The sequence below is a fragment of the Lacerta agilis genome, chromosome 6 (genome assembly GCF_009819535.1).
Source record: "Lacerta agilis isolate rLacAgi1 chromosome 6, rLacAgi1.pri, whole genome shotgun sequence".
NCBI classification, from domain to species: Eukaryota; Metazoa; Chordata; class Lepidosauria; order Squamata; family Lacertidae; genus Lacerta; species Lacerta agilis.
The window spans coordinates 56209658-56231878 of NC_046317.1; the positions used below are offsets into that span (position 1 = coordinate 56209658).

At 42.6% G+C, this 22221-nt stretch overlaps 1 protein-coding gene across 1 annotated transcript; it reads right to left on the reverse strand.

The window, feature by feature from the left end:
* Nucleotides 1–1523: 1523 nt before the first annotated feature.
* RAB7B (RAB7B, member RAS oncogene family) lies at nucleotides 1524–14795 on the reverse strand. Its single transcript, XM_033152859.1, has 6 exons — nucleotides 14680–14795; nucleotides 7252–7313; nucleotides 5640–5766; nucleotides 4527–4742; nucleotides 3127–3252; nucleotides 1524–2295 (listed from the first exon to the last, which is right to left on the reverse strand). Exons 2-6 carry the CDS (start codon nucleotides 7302–7304, stop codon nucleotides 2215–2217), a joined length of 603 nt encoding a protein of 200 aa, XP_033008750.1. The 5' UTR covers nucleotides 7305–7313; nucleotides 14680–14795; the 3' UTR covers nucleotides 1524–2214.
* Between the last annotated feature and the right edge of the window lie 7426 nt (nucleotides 14796–22221).

A 22221-nucleotide genomic window follows, 5' to 3' on the forward strand; every position in this document is an offset into this window, starting at 1 on the left:
GACCTGGTTTGGGCAGTCTTGTTCTCTGCTCTCAAGGTGATTGATTGGAAAAGCTTCATTTCCGAGTATGGTTTCTGCTATCACGTATGAATAGAATTCACAAGTAACTCATTCCAGCTCAGAACTACATTCTTTGAGCATGTTCACGAGGACAAAATAGATAAGAACTTAAGACCAGCACTGTTTCCAACAGTGCCCAGATATATTCAGAAAGCCAGCCAAGCATGATGTGTGGGAAGCAGCCTTACATCATTGTTTGGCTTTAGTACCTACTATATACTGAGAAGTAAACTGTCTCTATAAACATGCTGGTCCCTTCATTTCCCTACCATGGTAATTAATGGCCATGGATGTAGCTACCTTCCATTCATTTTCTTAACCCATTTTATGTGCCTCTAAGTGAGTAGTCATCATTATACCACGAGCTGACTTCCTTGTTGATTACACGTTACATGGAATTAGTAACTTCTCATTATCAGACTTGCTGTCAGTTAATGCTATTAGATGACAATGACTTCTAGAATTGCGAGACAGCGTTAAAAATAAATCCACACCTTCCTACCATTCATATTGTTCATAAATCTCTTTATCATGTCCTGCCCCCACCCCAGTCATACTTTTTTCCCCTGAAGTCCCGAGCATTTTAGATTTTCTTTATATAGTATATAAGATAATGTAGAAAAGGAATTGAATACACATTCTAGCCAAGGCAAAGTTAACATTCACAGAACAGACATATTTAGGCACAAATCAATCCATGCGTCTCATGTTGCAATACCTCTTAATTTCAGTCACTAAGTCTGCCTTGTGGCTTACTCTTTCTTCTTTGCAATGTGCTCATTCCTCATGTTAAGCCATATTATTTCACAATAAAATATGTCCTGGCCAGGATTCCCTTAGGCTACAGAACAGTGTTAACCTTGGTACTCACGACGTTTTGGCTCCCGCAAAAACCGGAAGTGAGTCTTCCGGTTTGTGAACCTTCTTTGGAACCTGAATGTCCAACGGGGCTTCTGCAGCTAATCAGAAGCTGTGCTTTGGTTTCCGAATGTTTGGAAGTGCCAACCATGATTGTATTATCTTCCAATTCTCTGCTAAATTTCCATGCCCAAACTAATTTTCTGTTATTCTTTCCTTAAAAACAACAAAACAAAAACAAACCCATCAGTTATATTCCCTATTGTCTTACTTTGCAGACTTCTCCTCCAAGGCAGGCATTGTCCCCATTTCACAGGGGAAATGTAAATCCATGTAACATGTGAAATCAGTTGTTCAGCTGTATTTTTTCTCTCTCCGTGTATAAAACATCCCATTCCAAATGTGTGTATATCAGAAAAATCTCCACTATTTCTGCTAGCACTTGAAAAAATGTATTGGAAAATCCCAGTGGAGATGCTTCAGCAGCATGGCGAGACTAATTTCCCTGGGAGAAACTGAAGACATTGACGGGTTAAAGTGAAATTGCAAATCCAACCTGACTTTCTGAGGAAGTAAATGGAAAATGCAAATAATAATAATAATAAAGGAACCCAAAGGCTTTTATTATTTGGGAGTATTCTGGCAAATACAAAAAAGTCTATGTTCTGAAAATTACTTTTTACAAAAGCCCTGTACCTATAGTAACACCTTCACATAGCAGTTGCTATTGCACATTTGGTGAACAAACATGAATGTTTTGGATTTCTGATGTAAATTCAATCTATACATGCTAAGAGGGTACTGAGATCTGTGCTTTGGCTCATATTGTGCTATGTTGAGCTCTTGTTCAGGAATGTGCTGTATTTGCAGGTAAGATATCAAAGGCTGAAGATCGAGAGATTGCTGCCTACCAGCCTTAACTAACAGACCACGATGAAACACGGGAGACAGCATTAAATTGAGAACCGACAAATGAATCAAGTTATTTCCTGGAGGTACTTTGAAGAACAAGTCCAAGCACCACAGTGGCATCTTAGAAATTTGTGAACAAAGGGATCAGAACCACAGTTCGATTTTGCTGGGCTAATGTAACCAAGATGCTTCAGGCTGATTTCCATCTGCATGCTCAGTAATGGCCAGTAATGCCCATCTTTTCTGGAAAATGGGGTGGGGGGAATCCCTTCAGTTCTTCCTCCAACCCTGATGGGCAAGACTCAAGAGACTTCAGCGGTTCTTCCACACATCAAGCTTTAGACTTGGACAGAGTAGAAAAGTCATCCCTTTCTAAATGACATCTTAGCAACATTTTGTCCTGGGCTGGTCTTCAGGAGTGAGCTTTATAGAATCGGTTAGGTAGTTCTCAATGATCCCTTTGTACTAAAAGAAAAACATAACCCAGTATGAGTTTATGAAAACAAAGCAAAACAAAAGACAAAAAAATTAGCTGAGCTGCTGTATGGTAAGGGTCATCCCTAGTCAGAAAGGTACTTGGCAACCAAAATCTTGGCATAAAAATAAAAATCCTTTTGTTCTCCTTTCTCTGTGTCTTAACCTGAACATGTGGCAACACCTTGTGGTCAGAGGCAGCAATTTCATCCCACATGCTTCAAGATTAACGACACCCAGAGAACTCTTTGGTGCACAACTGTCTTATGGGCAGAAATTGGTTTTGATGCAAGGTTTTCAGTTTGTCATAGTTCTGTGGTTGGGAATCTCTATATTTATTGTCATAAAAATCTCATCCCTTTTGCAACATCGTATTATATATATGATGAGAGTACTGTACCTATAATCTACAATCACATGCAATTCCTATCCTCCCCAAAAATCAGATTTTTAAGAGGTATCATGGCTTCTCTTTTGCAAACTGTAGCATTCTAAAAAGTAAATAAAATGATAAACACATGCCTTTACTTTTATACTATATTGCTCTCACTGCACCTGTTTTGATTTCAGTGCAGAATCAGACACTCTGGAAGGGGGAAGCTGAACTGCACTGCACTTGGGAGAAGACCTGCAAGCAAAAGTATGAGAGCCCAAAACTTTAAAAATCACACATTAGCCAGACCCAAAACTTTACTCCGCCTTTGGTTTTATGGAAATGATCACAAGAGAAATGATCACAATGATCACTGTTTGCTTCACATGCAACATGTTTGATGTCGATGAAAGACTCTGCTATTTCTTATGGACAAGGCTGCTACTCACCCTAGATAGTGCTTGTCTTGCCAGGGTCTCAAAAGCCTGAACTACATTGATATCATTCTTGGCGCTTACTTCAAAATACGCAATGTCCTTTTCTTTGCACCAGGATAAAGCTGCCTCCTTGGACACCTGCAAGACAAAATTGAAAGGGATTCAATTAGGTGATCTTAGGCTGCTTCCAGACAACCAGTGCCTTGAACATTGATCCTGATTTGTTTACAGGGAGGTTAGATCGTATTGTGTGTCACACAATCATTATGCAAGCAATGTCAAACAATGTGCAGGACATTTCTGAATCACTCCATCTTTATTATGAAAATCCAGCTTTTGAAAGGAAGTGGGGTTGATCCACGAGACTGCCACTTGGCTCGGAAGTGTTAGCTTTTCTGTTGCCTTCTCACATTATGATGCAGAAGAAGGTGTGGAAACTCCCCCGCCCTCATGATTCGCCCATGTGCAACTGGCGAGCTCTTGATAAGTCTCGATCTCCAAAGGGTTCTTAACTTCTACTAACAAGAATTAGGCTTTACTGGTGACTCATATTTAGCTGCCCCAATTCATGGCCCTAATCATGTCATCAACATGAATCCTTGTTCCTGGACAGATGGCAAATGAGTGGCAGCTTTATATTAAAAAAAAAAACACCACCACTAATATGTATGCTGACACTTATTGACAGTGATGTTCTGTAAATATACTGAAAATGCATTGATAACTGGGGCTAAAAGAAAATGCTCTGCAGTGTTCTCCAGCCATGGCAAAAGGTTTGAGTAGCAAGCGCACATACCCCTGCTACTTGTTAATTTCTCTCTCCTCCCCATATAATACAAATATTTATGTAGCTTGCTTTCTTTTTCCTCTGAAGTCAAGGAAATTGTCTCAATACTTTCTTGTAATTGATAATGTGTGTATACACACACACACACACACACACACACACGGCTTTTAAAAAAGCACTTTCAATTTTTAAAAATAAAGAACATGGGAACTTCCCTCATGGCTAGTGTAGCACTGCAGTGCTGTGCAAGAAATGTGTTGAGTTTCAGGTGTGCATGTGGAGTACCATTAGGGAATAAATTCTGTAAGGGTCACTCACAGGAGATTATGTTCCATGCTATTAGATCCTGCTGTTTCCTCGTCTGCCCAACAGGAGTCGCACAGAACAACGTGAGGATCACTGAATCATAGAATGGCATTCACAATTAAGTTCCATTGGAATCAACGGGACAAGTTACAGAAATCTAAAGCAATGCATATGCAGGATCAGCCTCTCACTGACTGGGCATTCTTATCACGCCATTCTCTAGCATAAGGAATTCTCCTCTCCAATCTTGATACAAAGAGTTTTAAAATACACTGAGAGCTCTAGCTTTGCCCCGCTCCCTCACAATTCCTTCTCTTACTTGTCGGTCCTTCAAATCAATTTTATTCCCCAGCACAACCATAGGGAAGCCTTGATCCATAGGGATGACCTTCTGTAGGAAGTCTTCCCTCCAGTCATCCAAGGACTGAAATGAATCCATGTCCGTGACGTCAAAGGCCAGCATGCAGCCATCTGAGCCTTTGTAGAATGTGGATACCATGGATCGGAATCGTTCCTGCCCTCCAGTATCCCAAATCTGAAAGGAGGACAAACATACAGGCATTAGCGTTAGCAACCTCTGAACCGCTGCAGATATGCTTTCATGCATAATGACAGGTTCCTCTGGCTCAGTGTTTCCCCAGCTTTCCCCGCTGTGAACCACTGCAATTTTAAAAGACATAAAACTGTTTCAAATTGGAACAGAGCAATACTAGCATTATCAAGCTTGGGCCCCAAATAAAATATCTGACATAGCGATCCCTCCTGCATAGATCTACCTGGGTGCAGAGATCTGACACTTCCACCACTCTGTAAAGTTAATGGGCTGTCTGTGACAGAGCCATTTCTGTGGTGGCCCCCAGATTATGGAATACTCTGTCCTCCAAGGGGCATCTGGCCTTGTCATTGTATACATTTTGGCATCACACTGTATACATTTATTTATTTATTTGCACAGGCCATTGGGTGCGTAAGATGATATCCCTCCCATTTAAATTCAATGTATTATATGGCTTAATTCTATTACACTGCATATAATGTCACTCCCACTCCTGGGACACCCATGAAGGATGAGTTGTAAGTATCTACAAAATCAATCCTTGTGAAGTACTCAGAGGTGGTGACCCGAGAGTGTGCTGGTGCCTTGTTTGTGGAATTCCTCCTCCAGAAAGGCCTGCCTTGCACCAAGTGAAGACATTTTTAATTCCCCGGGCTTTTATGTATTATTGGATATTTTAATTTGTTATTTGTATTTTATTTGTGTATTATCTTCTTTGAAAACTACCCTGGAAGGTCTGCTGAAATGCGGTATAGGAATCTTTTTAAGCAATCAATCAATCAATCAATCAATCAAAAGGAGCATACAGCACCTGCCATTTTTGAGCACTGCTAGATGTGTGTAAACCAAGCACTTCTACTTCAAGGTATCTCTCACCTGCAATTTCAGCGGGCTGCTGTCCACAACTACCATTTTAGTCAGGATACTAGCTCCCAGAGTGGTTCGATAGTCTTCGTAAAACTTCTTGTGAACATACCGGTGGAGGAGAGAGGTCTTCCCTACACTAAAGTAAGAAACACATGCAATGAATTAATTCTGATGACTGCTTTCTAATAGTTTCCTGATTTTTATGCTAAATGTTTGATTTAACATTTGGTTGAATTGTAGATTGTTCTATGTTTACTACTTGTGTGCTTGCTTGATTGCTGTTTGCCTTGAATCTCTCCTGTAAAATACTTGCGATAAAAGTCTTTTAAAAAAACAAAAAAGATGCAAAGTATTATTATTATTTTGGAGTGTGGGCTGCAGGCCAGAACTAGGTGAAGATGCCCACTGATGTTCTGCTTCACCTGAACAGATGAAACTGGAGGAAGTCGCTAATATATCCCCTGTTCAAACCAAAGACTTATGACTACTAGATATAATAAAACACTGTTCAATTAGTCTTTGTGCTCAATGCTGGCATTGTGTCATTGTCTCAGTGCTGCGTCTATTGATTTTTGTAGTCTGTTCTGCAGGCTGTTCTGAACTCTCCAGAGTATAATTTTCTTTAGGCTGTATTTCCCCCATTCTCTTCTTTTTCTGGACTTAACTATCTAAAAATATGACTGTCTAGGGGAAGACTGTTGGAACCTGTGGCCCTCCAGATGTTGCTGGACTATAACTCCCATCGTTCCTATCATTGCCCTATGTGTAGGGGAAATATGGGAGCCTTGATGTTTGATATGGTAAACAGTTAAAATTTTTCATCTGTAAAATTAAGAAAATTAGCTTGTCTCGATCTTTGTCCTGTTGGCAATCCCTCATATCATCATCAGTACATTTCTAGTGCAATTAGACCAGAACAATAGCGAAGATGGACACTTGTGTTGTGCTATTTCTCTTAAAACCAGCAAGTAGAAATTCAATTTTCTGCTCTACGAGGGGCTGAGCCATGTGCTTTGGTCTGATATTTTCTCCAATAGGACAACAACTATGGTGCATATACCTTTTTCCAGAACTTGATATCCATTGTAATGACTCTTCTGATAAGATTTCTGAGAGGTATTTCTCGCAACAATATAATACGGCATGACTTCTGTTATGATATGGTTATGATAGTTATCTCCCAGAACTTAGTCAGCTCCACTGTTGAAACCCAGGAGATCACTGTCATTGTCAAATTGGTAGCGGTCTCTAATGATAGGGATTAGAAATGCCACGAAGTGTTGTAACATTTCTAACTGGGTAAGCCAACACAGGGGTTCCAAATTCAAACCCACACTTAGTAATGGGTGGCCTGTACCAGTTGCCAACTCTCAGCCTAGCCCACCTCCATGAGTCATTGGGAGGATAAAATGGGAGTGGGAGAACCAAATGTTCTCCTTGGCTTCTTGGAGGGTGTGTGGAAAAATATAGCAAAAATCAACGTAACAAAATAAACAGTATTATCATCAACCCAAGATGTTTTTTTGTTTTTTTTAAAAAAATACTATTACAGTGCTTTGGAGAAGTAGAACATCTCTTCAAACTGACTTTTCAAACTCCAAAAGCGAAGAATACTGCTTACCCCAAGGTGCCAATAATTATTAGTTTCAAATCCACTCTCTTAGTTGAATTCATAAATGGAGCCTAAAGGGAGAGAAGAAAAAAAAGACATTCGTCAACATCTTGTATCTTGAATCATCACAATGCTATAAATGCTCCATACCCAGGATATGCAAAAACCAGTGAAGAAGTCTAGGCATCCGACTGGCCAACGGCCTTTTGTGTCACTGTAAATGAAGCATCCTTGCTTCTCCTTGGATGAGACTCTTCGATTAAGACTGTCCCTTGAGACTTGGATCCATTTTTTAAAATTAAAAAAAATAATAATATGCCTAACAGGTTTTCTAGATTCACAAACCCCAGTGAATTATCCAAGTGTCCCCACCAAGTGAGGTGTGGAGCTTTTTCCAAGGTGGCATCCCAGCTGTAGAATGCTCTCCCTTGGGAGACTCACCTGGCTCCTAAAGGTAAAGGGACCCCTGACCATTAGGTCCAGTCGTGTCCAACTCTGGGGTTGCGGCGTTCATCTCGCGTTACTGGCCGAGGGAGCCAGCGTACAGCTTCCAGGTCATGTGGCCAGCATGACTAAGCCGCGTCTGGTGAACCACAGCAGTGCACAGAAATGCCGTTTACCTTCCCGCTGGAGCGGTACCTATTTATCTACTTGCACTTTGACGTTCTTTCAAACTGCTAGGTTGGCAGGAGCAGGGACCGAGCAACAGGAGCTCACCCCATCACAGGGATTCGAACCGCCGACCTTCTGATCAGCAAGCCCTAGGCTCTGTGGTTTAACCCACAGCGCCACCCGCATCCCCCACCTGGGTCCTACTTGATGCCTATTCCAGTCCCTTCTCATTTTCCTAGGCCTTCTGGCATCTATCATAAAATCTGTATAAAAATTTTGTTTAAAGAAAGTTTTGCTGAGTTTACTTGCCGCTGTTTTAGCTTTTTTATTTTACGGAGCGTTATATTCTGCAGTTTTAAAAATCTGTATTTTAATTGTTCACATTTATGTTGTAAGCCACCCATGAGGGGAGCGTAAGTACTGTGCATTTGTGTCTTTGTTCCCATCTCCCCTCCTCCTCCCTCCAATAATTCCTGCATTTATGCAGTACTTTCTGCGGGGGTGAAAGGAGAAGGGACCGGGAGCATCCTTCACATACAGTTGACAAGGAGACTATTGACACGAAAATGGCTCTGAACAAGCCTATTAGTGTTGGTGCTGCAGGCAAGAGACACCCCACTCAGCATCACTGAGCAAAGCCTTTCTCTCTGGGTGCATCACTGCTGCTGTCAAAAACTGCAGTCTTCTATCCATGGCACGAACTTCTATTTGTCTGCCTGTTGCCCAAGGCTCTATTTTGTGTTTTCTCTGAAACAAGGGAGGAAATTTAAAGCCCTAATAAAGAGGCATTAGAGATAACAAGTGAGTGGATTATTTTCACTTTGTGGAAGGGTTTGGGAACAGTGGCTTGTATGCAATGTAGAGCCAAGTCACCATCTGCTTGCACAGTACTACAGTGGTACCTCGGTTTTCAAACGGATTAGTTCACGAACAACTTGGAACCTGAACGCTGCAAAATCGGAAGTAGGTGTTGCGGTTTTCGAACTTTTTTTCGGAAGCCGAAAGCTCCGTTTTGAGTCCCCCTGTGTTTCCTGTGGTGGTGCTGCTAATTTGCGTGCCCCCCCATTGTAATTCAAGCCTTCCATTACCGATTGCAGTGTTCTGAGGTGATATTTGGAGCTTATATCTGGTGCTTTTGTTTTTGCTATTTATTTTGCGTTTTTTGTTTTGAGGCAGGTAAGAATTTTTTTTATTTTTTATTTATTTTACTTTTTATCATCTACAATAATGTTTTACTTATTTTATAGTACAGTACATTGTTTATTGCTTTCATTTTATGGATCAATAATACCATCTCGTAAGATAGTAACATTCATGTTAAATTGCTGTTTTAGGGGTTGCTTTTAAAAGTCTGGAACAGATTAATCCATCATGCATTACTTTCTATAGGAAAGCGCACCTTGGTTTTGGAACGCTTTGGTTTTGGAACAGACTTCCGGAATGGATTAAGTTTGAGAACCAAGATACCACTGTACTACTACTACTACTAACTTATATCCCACCCATCTGGGTGGGTTTCCCCAGCTACTCTGGGCAGCTCCCAACAGAATACTAAAAACATGTTAAAACATCAAACATTAAAAACTTTCGTAAACAGGGCTGCCTTCAGATGTCTTCTAAAAGTCAGATAGTTGTTTATTTCCTTGACATCTGATGGGAGGGCGTTCCACAGGACGGGCGACCAAGAAGGCCCTTTGCCTGGTTCTTGCCCTCTTCTCCCCCTACCCCACATGCCCCAGGCCCATACCCTTCCCAAATCTGCTCCAGAGGTTTGGGGAGAAACTCAGAACAAATTTGGAGGTACGCAGGGGGAGGAGAGGGAGGGAAAGTCCTGTTGTACAAGTATAAATCCTTGCACAAGCATGACAGTTACTGAGCACTACATTGGAGACAGGCCCTTTCAAGCATGTAGAAATGGGAGAAATGACCTAGACGTTTCTGACTTGCCTGCACTAATTCTCAAGATTTTCTTTTTCACAACAGACCTTCAGGGCACCCAGCTGCTCTCTCAATGCAGCAACCACACCCCTCTCTCAGGCACCTTCTCCACCACTAAATTTGTGCAGTAAAAGCCTGCAAAGACAACTGTGGCTGACAGTGACTCACATCTCCCTTGGAACTTTCTGTTTTTCTTAAAAAAAAACAACAACCAACAACCACCATGCCATATCATGCTTTCCCTGCCCTTCCCACTAATTAATTGGGTTCTGCTTATAAAGGGTTGGGTGTGATGTCATGTCAGTCGGTTTTTCTTTCAATTTTACACCGTAGATCAGGGGTCCCCAAACTAAGGCCCGGGGGCCGGATGTGGCCCAATCGCCTTCTAAATGCGGCCCATGGACAGTCTGGGAATCAGCGTGTTTTTACATGAGTAGAATGTGTCCTTTTATTTAAAATGCATCTCTGGGTTATTTGTGGGGCACAGGAATTTGTTCATATTTTTTTTTCCAAAATATAGTCCAGCCCCCCACAACGTCTGAGGGACAGTGGACCGGCCCCCTGTTGAAAAAGTTTGCTGACCCCTGCCATAGATTGTAGGGGGAATCAAATGCAGGCTGGTAGCAGCATGATGGCTCTAGGTTGACATTTAGCTAGGCCCTGAGAGCGCCAGCTAGCAGCAACAATATCACAGTGCTAATGGTAACCCCACCCATCCAGCATTTGCAGTGAATGTCACATGGACTTAAAGTGAAACTCTGTTAGCCATTTACCCTACATCAGGAGGGGGGAACCTGTGACCTCCACATATTGCTGCACTGCAACTTCCATTCTAGCTGACTGTCGGCCACTTCTGGGGCAGATGGAAGCCCAGTAATGACTGGAGGGACACAGGTTCTCCAGCCCTGCCTTAGACCACAATAAGCACAACACAGGCTTAGGAGTCCACAGATTCAAGAACCAAATTGCCAATCTTATGAGTGAGTGAGATCTTCCAAGCACAAGCAGCTGACTCACTTTGGATTTCAAAAGGAGGAAGACCCATAATGACAGCAGGGAACTGTACTGTTATTTCATTATGAAGAAATCTCCATCCTCGTCACCACCTGGCAGGGCTATTTTTCCAAATATAACTGCTACAGCATCCCATGACATTGCTCAGATTTCACCCACCACTTCTGCTCCAGATGACATTTGGCAATGACAACCCAGTCATTTGTTACATGGGTGGATTCAGCCTTCCCACAAGGTCACAATTGTTACCAATGGGATTTACATAGAACTGGATACAAACTCCTTTTGTATATGGCACGCTTCTCCCTTACATTTAGGCCAGTTCCATGTAGGGATACTATCTCTCTCCCCCAGCTTGAAGAAGAAGAAGAAGAAGAAGAAGAAGAAGAAGAAGAAGAAGAAGAAGAAGAAGTTATACAGTTACAATTTGTTGGCAGATCTATTTATACAACAGACATCCTTGTTTACTAAAAAAATGAAAAAAATGAAAAACGGAATTAAAAAGAAAGAAACTCACATTTGGTGGGGGGAGGACAATATAACATATATTCATGTCAATATAGTGTCGTGAACAGATTAAAAGGAAATATATCATCATTTATTCCAGATATGTAAAAACAAGACCCATTTCTCAGTAAGTTTGTTTTCTTGATTATTATGAATTGCATTTTTCATCATTACTATAGTTTGTCAGGTTTTCATTAGCCGGTTATGGTAGAGGGATCTTTATTTTTCCATTTTTGTGCAACACAGTTTTGCTGTCGTTAGCAGTGAAGTAATAAGCTGTAAGTCAGTATTAATGCCCTCAGAGCAAACTATCAGAAGAGTTGTTTTAGGGTTACTTGGGAGAGCATAAAAGGTAAAGGTAAAGGGACCCCTGACCATAAGGTCCAGACGTGTCCGACTCTGGGGTTGTGGCACTCATCTCGCTCTATAGGCCAAGGGAGCCGGCGTTTGTCCACAGACAGCTTCCGGGTCATGTGGCCAGCATGACAAAGCTGCTTCTGGCGAACCAGAGCAGCGCACGGAAACGCCGTTTACCTTCCCGCTGGAGCGGTCCCTATTTATCTACTTGCACTTTGATGTGCTTTCGAACTGCTAGGTGGGCAGGAGCTGGGACCGAGCAACGGGAGCTCACCCTGTGGCAGGGATTCGAACCGCCGACCTTCTGATCAGCAAGCCCTAGACTCTGTGGTTTAACCCACAGCATAACCTGTACTTATTTGTATAATGTTCAGTACTTCCATCCAGAAAGTTTTTTTTTTTGCAACTTCTGACAATATATATTATGTCTGCCATAATTGCATTGCACCTGCAGCTGTGCACGTTTTGACTGAAAAAAGTTACAAATTCTGTGTTTAATGCAATGAGTACCTGTGGCTCTCCAGATGTTGTTAGACTTCAGTCCAGTTACAGAACTTTGCATTCAGTGTGTAAATTAGATCCTAGCAACATCAAAAGGAAGTTCTGAAGAGACAGTGTGGTATAGTGGTAGAAGTGTCGGACTAGGACCTGGGAGACCAGGTTTTGAACCCCAAGGTCAGTCACTGCTTCTCAGCCTAACTTACCTCACAGGGTTGTTGTGGGGATTAAATGGGGGGGGAACCATGAACATCACCTTGAGCTCCCTGGAGAACAACAGGATATAAATCCAATTTAAAAATGGGCAGAAGTACAACAGGTGCAGGTTTCAGCAGTGCTGCATTGCCATGCTAGGAAACGCTCCACCTGTTATTATCTGTTTCCAAAAGGGAAACAGATGGGGTGGGGGATGAAATTCAAAGAATGAAAGAAATGAAAGCCATCTCTGCGTGTTTATGTTGTGCAGGTGTTAGCTGAGAAGGGCCCTGTGTGTTAAGATCTTCATACCTGAATGAGAGATACCAAAGCTATAGTCTTTTTTCCTTTGTGTGCTTATACACATATGAGTGTGTTTATATGGCCAGCTTTTTGTGTATGCCCAAACACCTGCACAACAGGCAGAAATGCAAGAGAGATTGCTTTTGCTGATATGGCTACACAGTGATCTGATCATGTATCATTATGCGCTGTGTCAGAGGAAGGCTGCAGCTTAGTGGTAGAACCCCGGCTCTGCATTCAGAAGGTCCCAGGTTCAATCACTGGCAATTCGAGGTAGGCCTGGGAATGTCCCCTTGGCTGAAATCATGGAGTACTGCTGTCAGGAATACTGCTGAGCAAGATGGACCAATGGTCCGACTCTTTATAAAGCAGCTTCCCGTGTTTCTATTATATATGCTGCTATAAAAGGAACAGCAGCCTTGCCAGGAGAAAGGTGGGATTCTAATTTCAGCAGTCATATACTGTACTGTTTATGATTATGCTGTGCTGGCTGCATATACAGGCCAACCTTCCCCCTTGGGTTGAGTGACGTATAGAAGTTATTTGGAGGGTGGGGGGCTCTGTAGCAGCAGACAGAATAGGCTTCCTCTTTCCGGCAGTGCATTTGTACCTGTGCTCCTCCATTAGGCTTCTCATCCCAAGAAATATCTTGCCGTTGGGATGGAAAAGAGGACGGGACTCTTGCACCTTTAATAGATGGATTTATCAAAGGTGCAGGTGCTCGATGCTCTTTTGCAATCTGGAACCCTGTCTTTCCTATCTCTCCTGCTTGAATTGTTTGCTCTTTCCCTAACTTCACAGCTATGGCTTCCTGGACAACAAATTTCCACTAACTTTTTTAAATTCCCGCATCTGGAAAAAGGGGTATAAATGCCATTTGCTGAGTTCACAAACAGTATTTGTTTCAAAGAAAGCAACAAACAATGCCACTTTCTCTTTCTTTCTTTTTTCCCCTTTTGTACTGACTCAGCCACATGACACACAGGTATGAATCAGGCAATTGGTTTCCCTGGCATAGAGGTGTGGTTGGAAAAGCTTAACTTGCCTATGGCGCAATCCAAGACATGCCTTGTCAGAAGCACCATTAAATTTAATTAGTCTTGACACCCAGATAAGATTTTAGTCTCAGTTGTTATGCAGCTTAGGTGAAAGTGGCAGAAACAGCAAAACGAAACCTGGCAAAATCACTTGTTTTTCTTTACATGTACCCATGTCCCTCATTAAATGGAACAATGGTCACTTGCTCTTGCAGCCGGCACTTTCTCACCATAAGTGCCAGGGCAGATTATGCGTGCCACCCTCCTGTGACTTTATTTGTGACTCCATGTGCACCCAGACAGACAGTGCCTGAAAATAGCCTTGGGCCTATTCAGCCCATTGTGCTGCACGGGCTGAGAAGCAGCCCAGCTCCTGCCCAGAACGCCAGATGCGAACGTGCCAGATGCGAACGTTGATCGCTGGGCTCAGATTCCTACATTTCCCCCTCGTGTTGCTCCCCCCACCCCCGCCTTAAAACCATACTTTGTTGTTCAAGATGCAGCTCGCATTAGCAGAAGGCCCAGCCCTGTTCAATTCCCCTCTATTCGGTGAGTCACAAAGAATGAGGTCTTCCAAAAGCAATTGTCCGTCCCCCTCTGCTCCACGTCTAAGGATTTTTCTGCTATGAGCGGTGGAGAAACGGGAGAAGAGACAGTCGCTCTTTCTTCTCATGATCTCCTATTCTACATGCTGGGGTAGATATCCCCATGCAACCTCCCTAGATCTCCTCCGTCAGCTTCTTAGAGAACTTTCCCCAGCTCTGAGCCGGTTCTCTCTCAGCCACCGCTCGGGTGCAAATCTCGTTCGTTCTTTGTGCTTCAAGTTCGGCGTTACAAATGAATCCGCCTGCACAGCAATTGGGCATTTCCCAGGGCCACCATCTCCGGTCATCTGCCACACGCTTGCTCCATTTGCAGGCAAACCGTTTCAAAAGGAGGCTTACATAACTACAGGGCAACAAGAAAGAGGACTTACTGGTCTTCCTCCTCCGGCGTGACCCGGCTTTTTTGCAGAGCTGCGAGGTTTGGTGCCCGTGCAAACTCCTCACCGCTCCTCTGTGCTGCTCCCGAGAGAGCGCAAAAGAAATGTGTTGGGGGGGGGGGGGCTGGCTGAAGAAAGGAAGGAAGGAGTTCAGAGCAGGATCCCTTGCCACCGCAGATCTCTCCAGCGTGGATCTTCTTTTTCTCCCGTTTCTCTTTCCTCCCAGCCCCCACCCCAGTGGGAGGGCTGAGGCAGAAAGAGGCCGTCCAAACATGACAAAGAGTTTGCAAGAGGGTTGAGAGTTTTAGACGCGCACAAAAGTCTGCAGCGTGCAAAGCACAGGGAAGTAAGCAAGTTTGCTCGGAAGTTTTTCCCACTCTCTGAAGCTTTCTTGGTATTAAGTACAGGTGAAACTCGAAAAATTAGAATATCGTGGAAAGGTTGATTTCTTTCACTAATTCAACTTAAAAGGTGAAACTAATATATGAGATAGACAGTGACTCATGACATGCAAAGCGAGATATGTCAAGCCTTTATTTGTTATAATTGTGATGATTATGGCGGACAGCTGGTGAGAACCCCAAATTAACAATTTCAACTTTGGGGTTTTCATCAGCTGTACGCCATAATCATCACAATTATAACAAACAAAGGCTTGACATATCTCACTTTGCATGTCATGAGTCTATCTCATATAATAACTCCTGTAGCTAATGAAAACAATTGCTTACATAAATGGACTTTTCCATGATATTCTAATTTTTCGAGTTTCACCTGTATGGTTAAGAATACAGCCTGGAAGGAAAATTGCCCAACGGTGACTGCATAAGCTAGAATGTAATAAGAAAAATGGGGGGGGGGGGATGCCACAGAAGAACAGTATGTGTTACTTCCTGGTGTACAGTAAATGGATCTGAGCATGGAGTGGTTCAGTCCACACACAGGCTAGGTTCACTTCTCCTGGGTTAGTCCTTATAATACTTCATTTTTTTAATCGTTCAGTTTTGTTTTTTTATCTGCTCATTCCTCAAGTCTGCAAACAGTAGACCTTGAAGAGACCATTCTTGGGGTGCTTCCAGATGGGTCATTTATTGTAGAATAGCCATAGTTCATTCATTCACATTTATTGGAGGTGAGACAGGGGTGTCCAGGTGCCGTCACCTTCCTTTTGTAATCCTCCCTCCCATGTTTCTTCTGGGTTTCTCCCACTGTACTTTGGAAAAGCTGTCTTTTAAAAATAAAATGTTGTACAAACAACTCCACAGCTCTTTTGAGCAGTGTGTGTCTGACTCCTGCCCTGACACTCTAGCATTGCATTTCCTAATTTTCAGAAGAGATCCAGTTACTGTTTCCACCATTGTCAGACCTGCTATTTGTTTTGCTTTAGCAAGTAGTTGATAACCCCAATGGCCACAAGACCATAGGAAACTAAGTGTTCCGTTTGGTTCATCCTTGCCCACTCTGACTGGCAGCCTGGCTCTATCCTGTCTGTATGTGACAGGAACGGAACTGGAACTTTATGAATGCAAAGTATGAGCTCTGCCACTGAGCTATGACTCTTCCCCTGAAGGTGGCACCAGGGGGCACTGGATCGGCTTGACTTTTGGGAAGAGGAGAAATCCCTTTCACTCTGTTTTTGATGCTGTTACTCCCTTTCTCCCAAAATACTGCTCTCTTGCAGTGTACATTTTGTTCCAGTCCTGTTTATTCTGCATAACTTAAGAAGAACAGGAGCATTCTCAGAGGTCTGATACTGAGGTATTAGCCCATATATCTGAGAACCAATGTGGTTCTTCAGTGATGTAGGAAACGGACTAAGCAACAAGATGGTCACGTTTAGCTCTGTGCTACGGAAAGCTCCATCTGCACATTTTTTTGGTTGGTTGGTTGGTTGGCATCCATAAACACAGATTCTAACAACAGTAGATAGCAAACAAGTTCTGCAGGTATCTACTTCAGTGCTTATTGGAGAAGGGACTGGCTTCATGCCTGAGGCACTTGATTACTAACAGAAACGTAAACAGATTCCTTTACACCTGAGAAGTTCCTTCCATGTTCCAAAACACCTCTCCCATAGTTGTGAACCTTTGGAAAACTGTCTTTTATTTATGTGTATGTATTTTGCCAGCTACCTTTACCTGGAAATTGATTCAAGGACAGAAACATTGAATACATGACCTCTGAGGATTGGGTGATGAATACCTGATGCATTGCTATAAAATTGTAGGAGGAAAGATTCTTCCCATTCTTCCATAAAAAAATGCAAACAATCTTTTCTATAGATCTTCCAGTTAGCAGGATGGGGGGGGGGATATCTCTGTCACACACAGCTGTCAATAAATTTGCCTGTTATTGAATCTTCCAACTTCCTAGTTACTGTATATACTTGAGTATAAGCCTAGTTTTTCAGCACATTTTTTGTGCTGAAAAAGCTGCCCTCGGCTTATACTCGAGCAAGGCGGGCGATGGGGGCGGCGAGAAAGAAGCCCTTTCTCTCCGCTCGTGCCGCCACCCGCTCTCCCCAGTCAACCATTCCTTAAGAAGTGTACAAGAACGGTGGTTCTTTACTCTCCCCAGGCAGCTTGTTCCATTCCTGAACTGCTCACATAAATGCAAACTTGGCAAAGGAGGAAGAGGAAGGAGCAGCCCAAAGGGCTGCTTTCGGGCTGCTCGTTCCTCCTCCTCCTCCACAGCAGCAAAGGTGAACCGGCTTATACTTGAGTCAATAAGCTTTCCCAGGTTTTTGTAGGAAAATTAGGTGCCTCGGTTTATATTCAGGTCGGCTTATACTCGGGTATATACGGTACATTTGCTCTTATAGCTGCCTTGTTCAATCAGCACGGGCCTGCAGAAGTTTTCCTGACTATGAATTACAATGACACAATCTTTGGGAGACACAGCAAAGTAGATTTGCTTGTTTATTGACTTTCAGCTCGTGGGGAAATAAAGAGTAAAGTAAGCATAGTGCTGGCATGTGACTCTCATACCAAGAAACCCCGGCAGTAAAAGTGAGCAAAGCAATTTGTGAGTCAGAACTGCAATATCATAAGATTGGCCTAAAATTCACAAGACTTCTAAAACAAATATTTCTATCTATAACCTCATCTGACTTTTTAATGATGCTGCTTCTGGGAACCTAATTTGGATTGTATTTGTCCTTAAAATACCTGAGACAAGGCTTGGTTTCCATTTTATTGATGATGAACTCAATAGAGGATGTTAAAAGAGGAAAGTAGTATACTGAATGTTGATCAGGAACTGATCTCCTATGCCTCTCCAGGTGTTGTGGATTAAAGCTCCCATCCTCCCTGACCATTCACCCTGTTGGCTAGGGCTGATGGGAGTTAGAGTCCAGTGCAGGAATTACAACTAAATTTCATTTGTTATTTGAACACATGGGAACAGGAAGCTCTCTTATATTGAGTCAGAGAATTGGCATGGCCGGATCATTATTGTCTGCAACAGCTTTCACTACCCTGAACTCCAACTCCCCTCAGACTATGTCAGCATGGCCAATGGCCAGGGATGATGGGAGTTGTAGTGTGACAATATCTGGAGCAGGTTAGGAAAGACTCGTTTACAATGATTAGCAGCAGCTCTCCAAGATTTCCGAGAGACGTGGTGAACAAATCAGTCACTTTCAGTTTTTCTCAGTTTTCCAAACTTACGTTCAGCTCACCCCATTTCTATATCTGTTGCATTTTAGTTGTTTTTTTAAAAGGGAGATCAGTATAAAAATAAATATATATACTGCATCTGCATTGATAACTTGCAGGCAGGTAAACATGTAGATTTCTTCCTTTGAAAAGTATTATGCTGAAGGAGATATCAGTGATATTAAGTATACGGATTGTGAGCTGGTGCAAACATGCAGAAGAAACGTGTTACAGACCTTTCTTGACTGTACCACTTCAGAATGTAGGTGGGGGACATTGCTTGTTAAACTTCCTAGTGTATCAGACAGCTGGAATCTGGCCTAGCAGGGAACCCAAGTTCCCTATAGAGAGTTTTTGACATGAAGTGTCAAAACAAAGAAAAAGCTGAAACAAAACCCATCACCTCTTTACCATTGTTTTGTGTGTGTGTGTGTGTGTGTGTGTGTGTGTGTGTGTGTGTGTGTGTGTGTTTTAAACTTCTGAACCGGCTCAATGACTATGAAATCACATGATCTGCTACAGGTTGCTGAAGAGGCAGATTGCAGCTGTGAATCACTCACAGTAGCTATATGTTTTGCAGTGAGGATTACTGAAGAGTCATGAAAGCCTTCAATCTCACTTCCTCTTTGAGCTTCTGATTCTCTTATGGACAGAACCAGAAGTGATCTCCAATAAACTCACTTCTGTTTCCCAGTAACATGCAGCTTCACTTCCCAGTGAAGGCAGTGAATGTCCTGTGTGTCTGGAGGCAGTGGAAGGATGGATGGCGGCTAATGGATTGAGGTCGAATCCTGACATTATAGAAGTTATTGTTTCTGGGGGACAGAGGACGGGCAGCTGTGGGGGACTCCCTGTTCCCAAATGGTGTAACTGCCACTAAAGGACCAGGTGCACAGCCTGGGAGTCATTCTGTGTCCAGGGCGGCTGTATACCAGGTCCATCTGGTACACCAGCTGAGACCCTACGGGCCCGTAGACTATCTCACTAGAGTGGTCCATGCCGTGGTTATCTCCCGCTTGGACTACTGCAATGTACTCTGTGTGGGGCTACATCTGTAATGATTCTTCTTCCTCCCATGTGTTGTTAGGGATAGATGACCTGCTCCCACTCACAGAAGAAGCATGGCTGAGCCAAAGACTTTTTGCTCTCTCAAATGCTGGCACTGCCTTTGCTGGAGAAGTCCACTCCAAAATTCTATGTAGCATAGAAGGGCCCCAGCTGCTCCTCTCTTGTGTATTTAACTGCTTGTGTGAGCACACAGTGTACCTGTCCATTGGAGTAGAACTCACAGAAGGCTGCAGTTCAGTTTGCTTAAGGATGATTTTTCAAGTACACCCAGAAACTGAACTGCAGTCTTTAAAGGGGTAGACCACGTGTGAGCAGGTATCTGCACAAAACATTTGGCGAAGATAACAAAGAGAAGATGGGCACAGCACCTGGCAATACAAGTTTGGTACAAACTCAGTACACCGATGGGGGTGAGGCATTGGGTGGAAGTGCTATACTGATAGTATTTCAATTGAAGCCTGGACATGTGGTCCTTGAAAGTATCAAGATCAGAGCATTATGTTGATCCATTTCTGGAAAAGAAATCCTTTGGGGAAATTGAATATAGCCTCGTAATGATGTGCAACAATAAAAGGGTAGCAGTCAGTTACCGGTAAGTTTTCTCATAGCAGACCTTGAAACTAATGGACCTAACTTAATCGTGTTAATTTCAATAGGTCTACTCTGAATAAAATTAAGTCAAATGTCACCCAAAATCTCTTTAAATAAGGATTGGACTTCTAAGGCTGTCATGTCACAGACAGAAGCTTTATCTGAAGAAGTGTGCATGCACACAAAAGCTCATACCAAGAACAAACTTAGTTGGTCTCTAAGGTGCTACTGGAAGGAATTTTTTTATTTTTTATTTTGTTTTGACTATGGCAGACCAACACAGCTACCTACCTGTAACAGAAGTTTTCTCTATACCTCATTGTCATGGGAGTAGGTGAGGTGGATTTTCAATCTGATAGGGTTATCAGGGGAACAATAAGCCTCCTTTTCCTCTGGTCCCAATTACAAAGTAAAGAAAATGCCTGTAGTTAAATAGAAATCAAAGGCATAAGTGCATAAGTTCAGCTTCATATCTATCAGGCCTTAGTTGCTTATCTGCTGCCTTCTGTGATATTCCCAAGATGTGTCTTGCTTTTGTGTCAGGTACACTTTCTTAACACAAGAGTAATCCTTGACTTTAGCATCAGACCAGACTCTTAGGAGTTGTATAAATCAGGGATACACACACTAGTCAATGCCCTCAAGTCCACCTGCTAGAGTCAGATAGTCCTCATTCACAAGCTTTCTTCATTTTAAGTGTCTATTTTTTTGTTTTTAAAGCCCATTTATTGATCCTGTTGTTGTTGTTGTTGTTGTTGCTTAGTCGTTTAGTCGTGTCTGACTCTTCATGACCCCATGGACCAGAGCATGCCAGGCACACCTGTCTTCCACTGCCTCCCGAAGTTTGGTTAGACTCATGTTGGTAGCTTCCAGAACACTGTCTAACCATCTTGTCCTCTGTCGTCTCCTTCTCCTTGTGCCCTCCATCTTTCCCAACATCAGGGTCTTTTCCAGGGAGTCTTCTCTTCTCATGAGGTGGCCAAAGTATTGGAGCCTCAGCTTCAGGATCTGTCCTTCCAGTGATCACTCAGGGCTGATTTCCTTCAGAAGGGATAGGTTTGATCTTCTTGCAGTCCATGGGACTCTCAAGAGTCTCCTCCTCCTATTGTCATTCCTGCATATCATCCTGCAATATAACAGTAAATTCCCATCTTATCTTTCTTCTGCCTTTGAAATGATAAGATAATGTAAGAAATAGCATTCTTCAATCCTGGGTGCTAGTTAGCCCCTTGAAGAACATTAGCATTTTTAAACATATTTTTTGTAAACCACTTGGAGGTTTAATTGGAGATCGTGGTGTAGAAATGTTAAGACGTAAATAATCAAGCAATCAATTATTTTATATTTATGCCAACATACCTTGCTGTCATCAGATGTTTTAAAGATGTGCTAAGACACAAGTTAAATTACAATAAAACTGCTACAAAATTCTTCTTGGCAATTTTATTCATTTATTTGTTAAATTCATTACCTGCAGAGCAAATATGGTGGCCCCATACCAAATTCAATAATGATAAAAACGCAGTATTGTAACCAAAACATTAAAGTCATTACAATCATAGCAGAATCTGAAGCAGCAACGCCAGTAACTGGTCTGGGCCTGACATGTTACTTCCAAATAAGGAGATGGTCCATGTCTGAATGGGTGACTGCTGCCCATGAACCACATGGATGCCACCTTGGGTCCCATGAGAGAAGATAGGCAGGATATCAATGTATGTATGTATGTATGTATGTATGTATGTATGTATGTATGTATGTATGTAAAATGTTTATAGAAGCCCAAAGTATTTCTCAAAAGTCCAAGTTAGCAACACCGATGTTGACCAGTTGTTCCTTGCCATGTAGCAAAATTAAAATCATCTGTTGGTATTCAACTACATTTTTTCCAGTAGTGCAAATATTAGTGCTAGCACAGCAGGACTTTGCCCCATCTCCTTCCCCTTCAGCCCAGAACACACCACCCCCAAATCTGCTTTGGGGGATTGGGGGAATTCCCAAAATAAATTTAGAGGGTGCAGATTTAGAGGGAGAAGAGGAGGAGAACATTCCACTGCCCAAGGAGAAATCTTTGAACTTACGGAATGTTCTCCTTAGTGCTGCAGTGAATGCAACCCATTTAAATTAGGTGTTGGATTGCGATACTTCATCTAGCCCTGCATTATTCTTCCTTTCCAGAAAAACACCTAGATAACATCAGCATTGCAGTTTCCGTGTATTA

Excerpts from the sequence above, each read along its gene's own strand:
- RAB7B (XM_033152859.1), bottom strand. The coding sequence starts at position 7,304 with ATGAATTCAACTAAGAGAGTGGATTTGAAACTAATAATTATTGGCACC. Across the intron at positions 4,743-5,639 it reads GCAGCCCGCTGAAATTGCAG|ATTTGGGATACTGGAGGGCA; the intron begins GTGAGAGATACC and ends TCCTCCTTTCAG. Across the intron at positions 3,253-4,526 it reads TTGATTTGAAGGACCGACAA|GTGTCCAAGGAGGCAGCTTT; the intron begins GTAAGAGAAGGA and ends TTTGTCTTGCAG.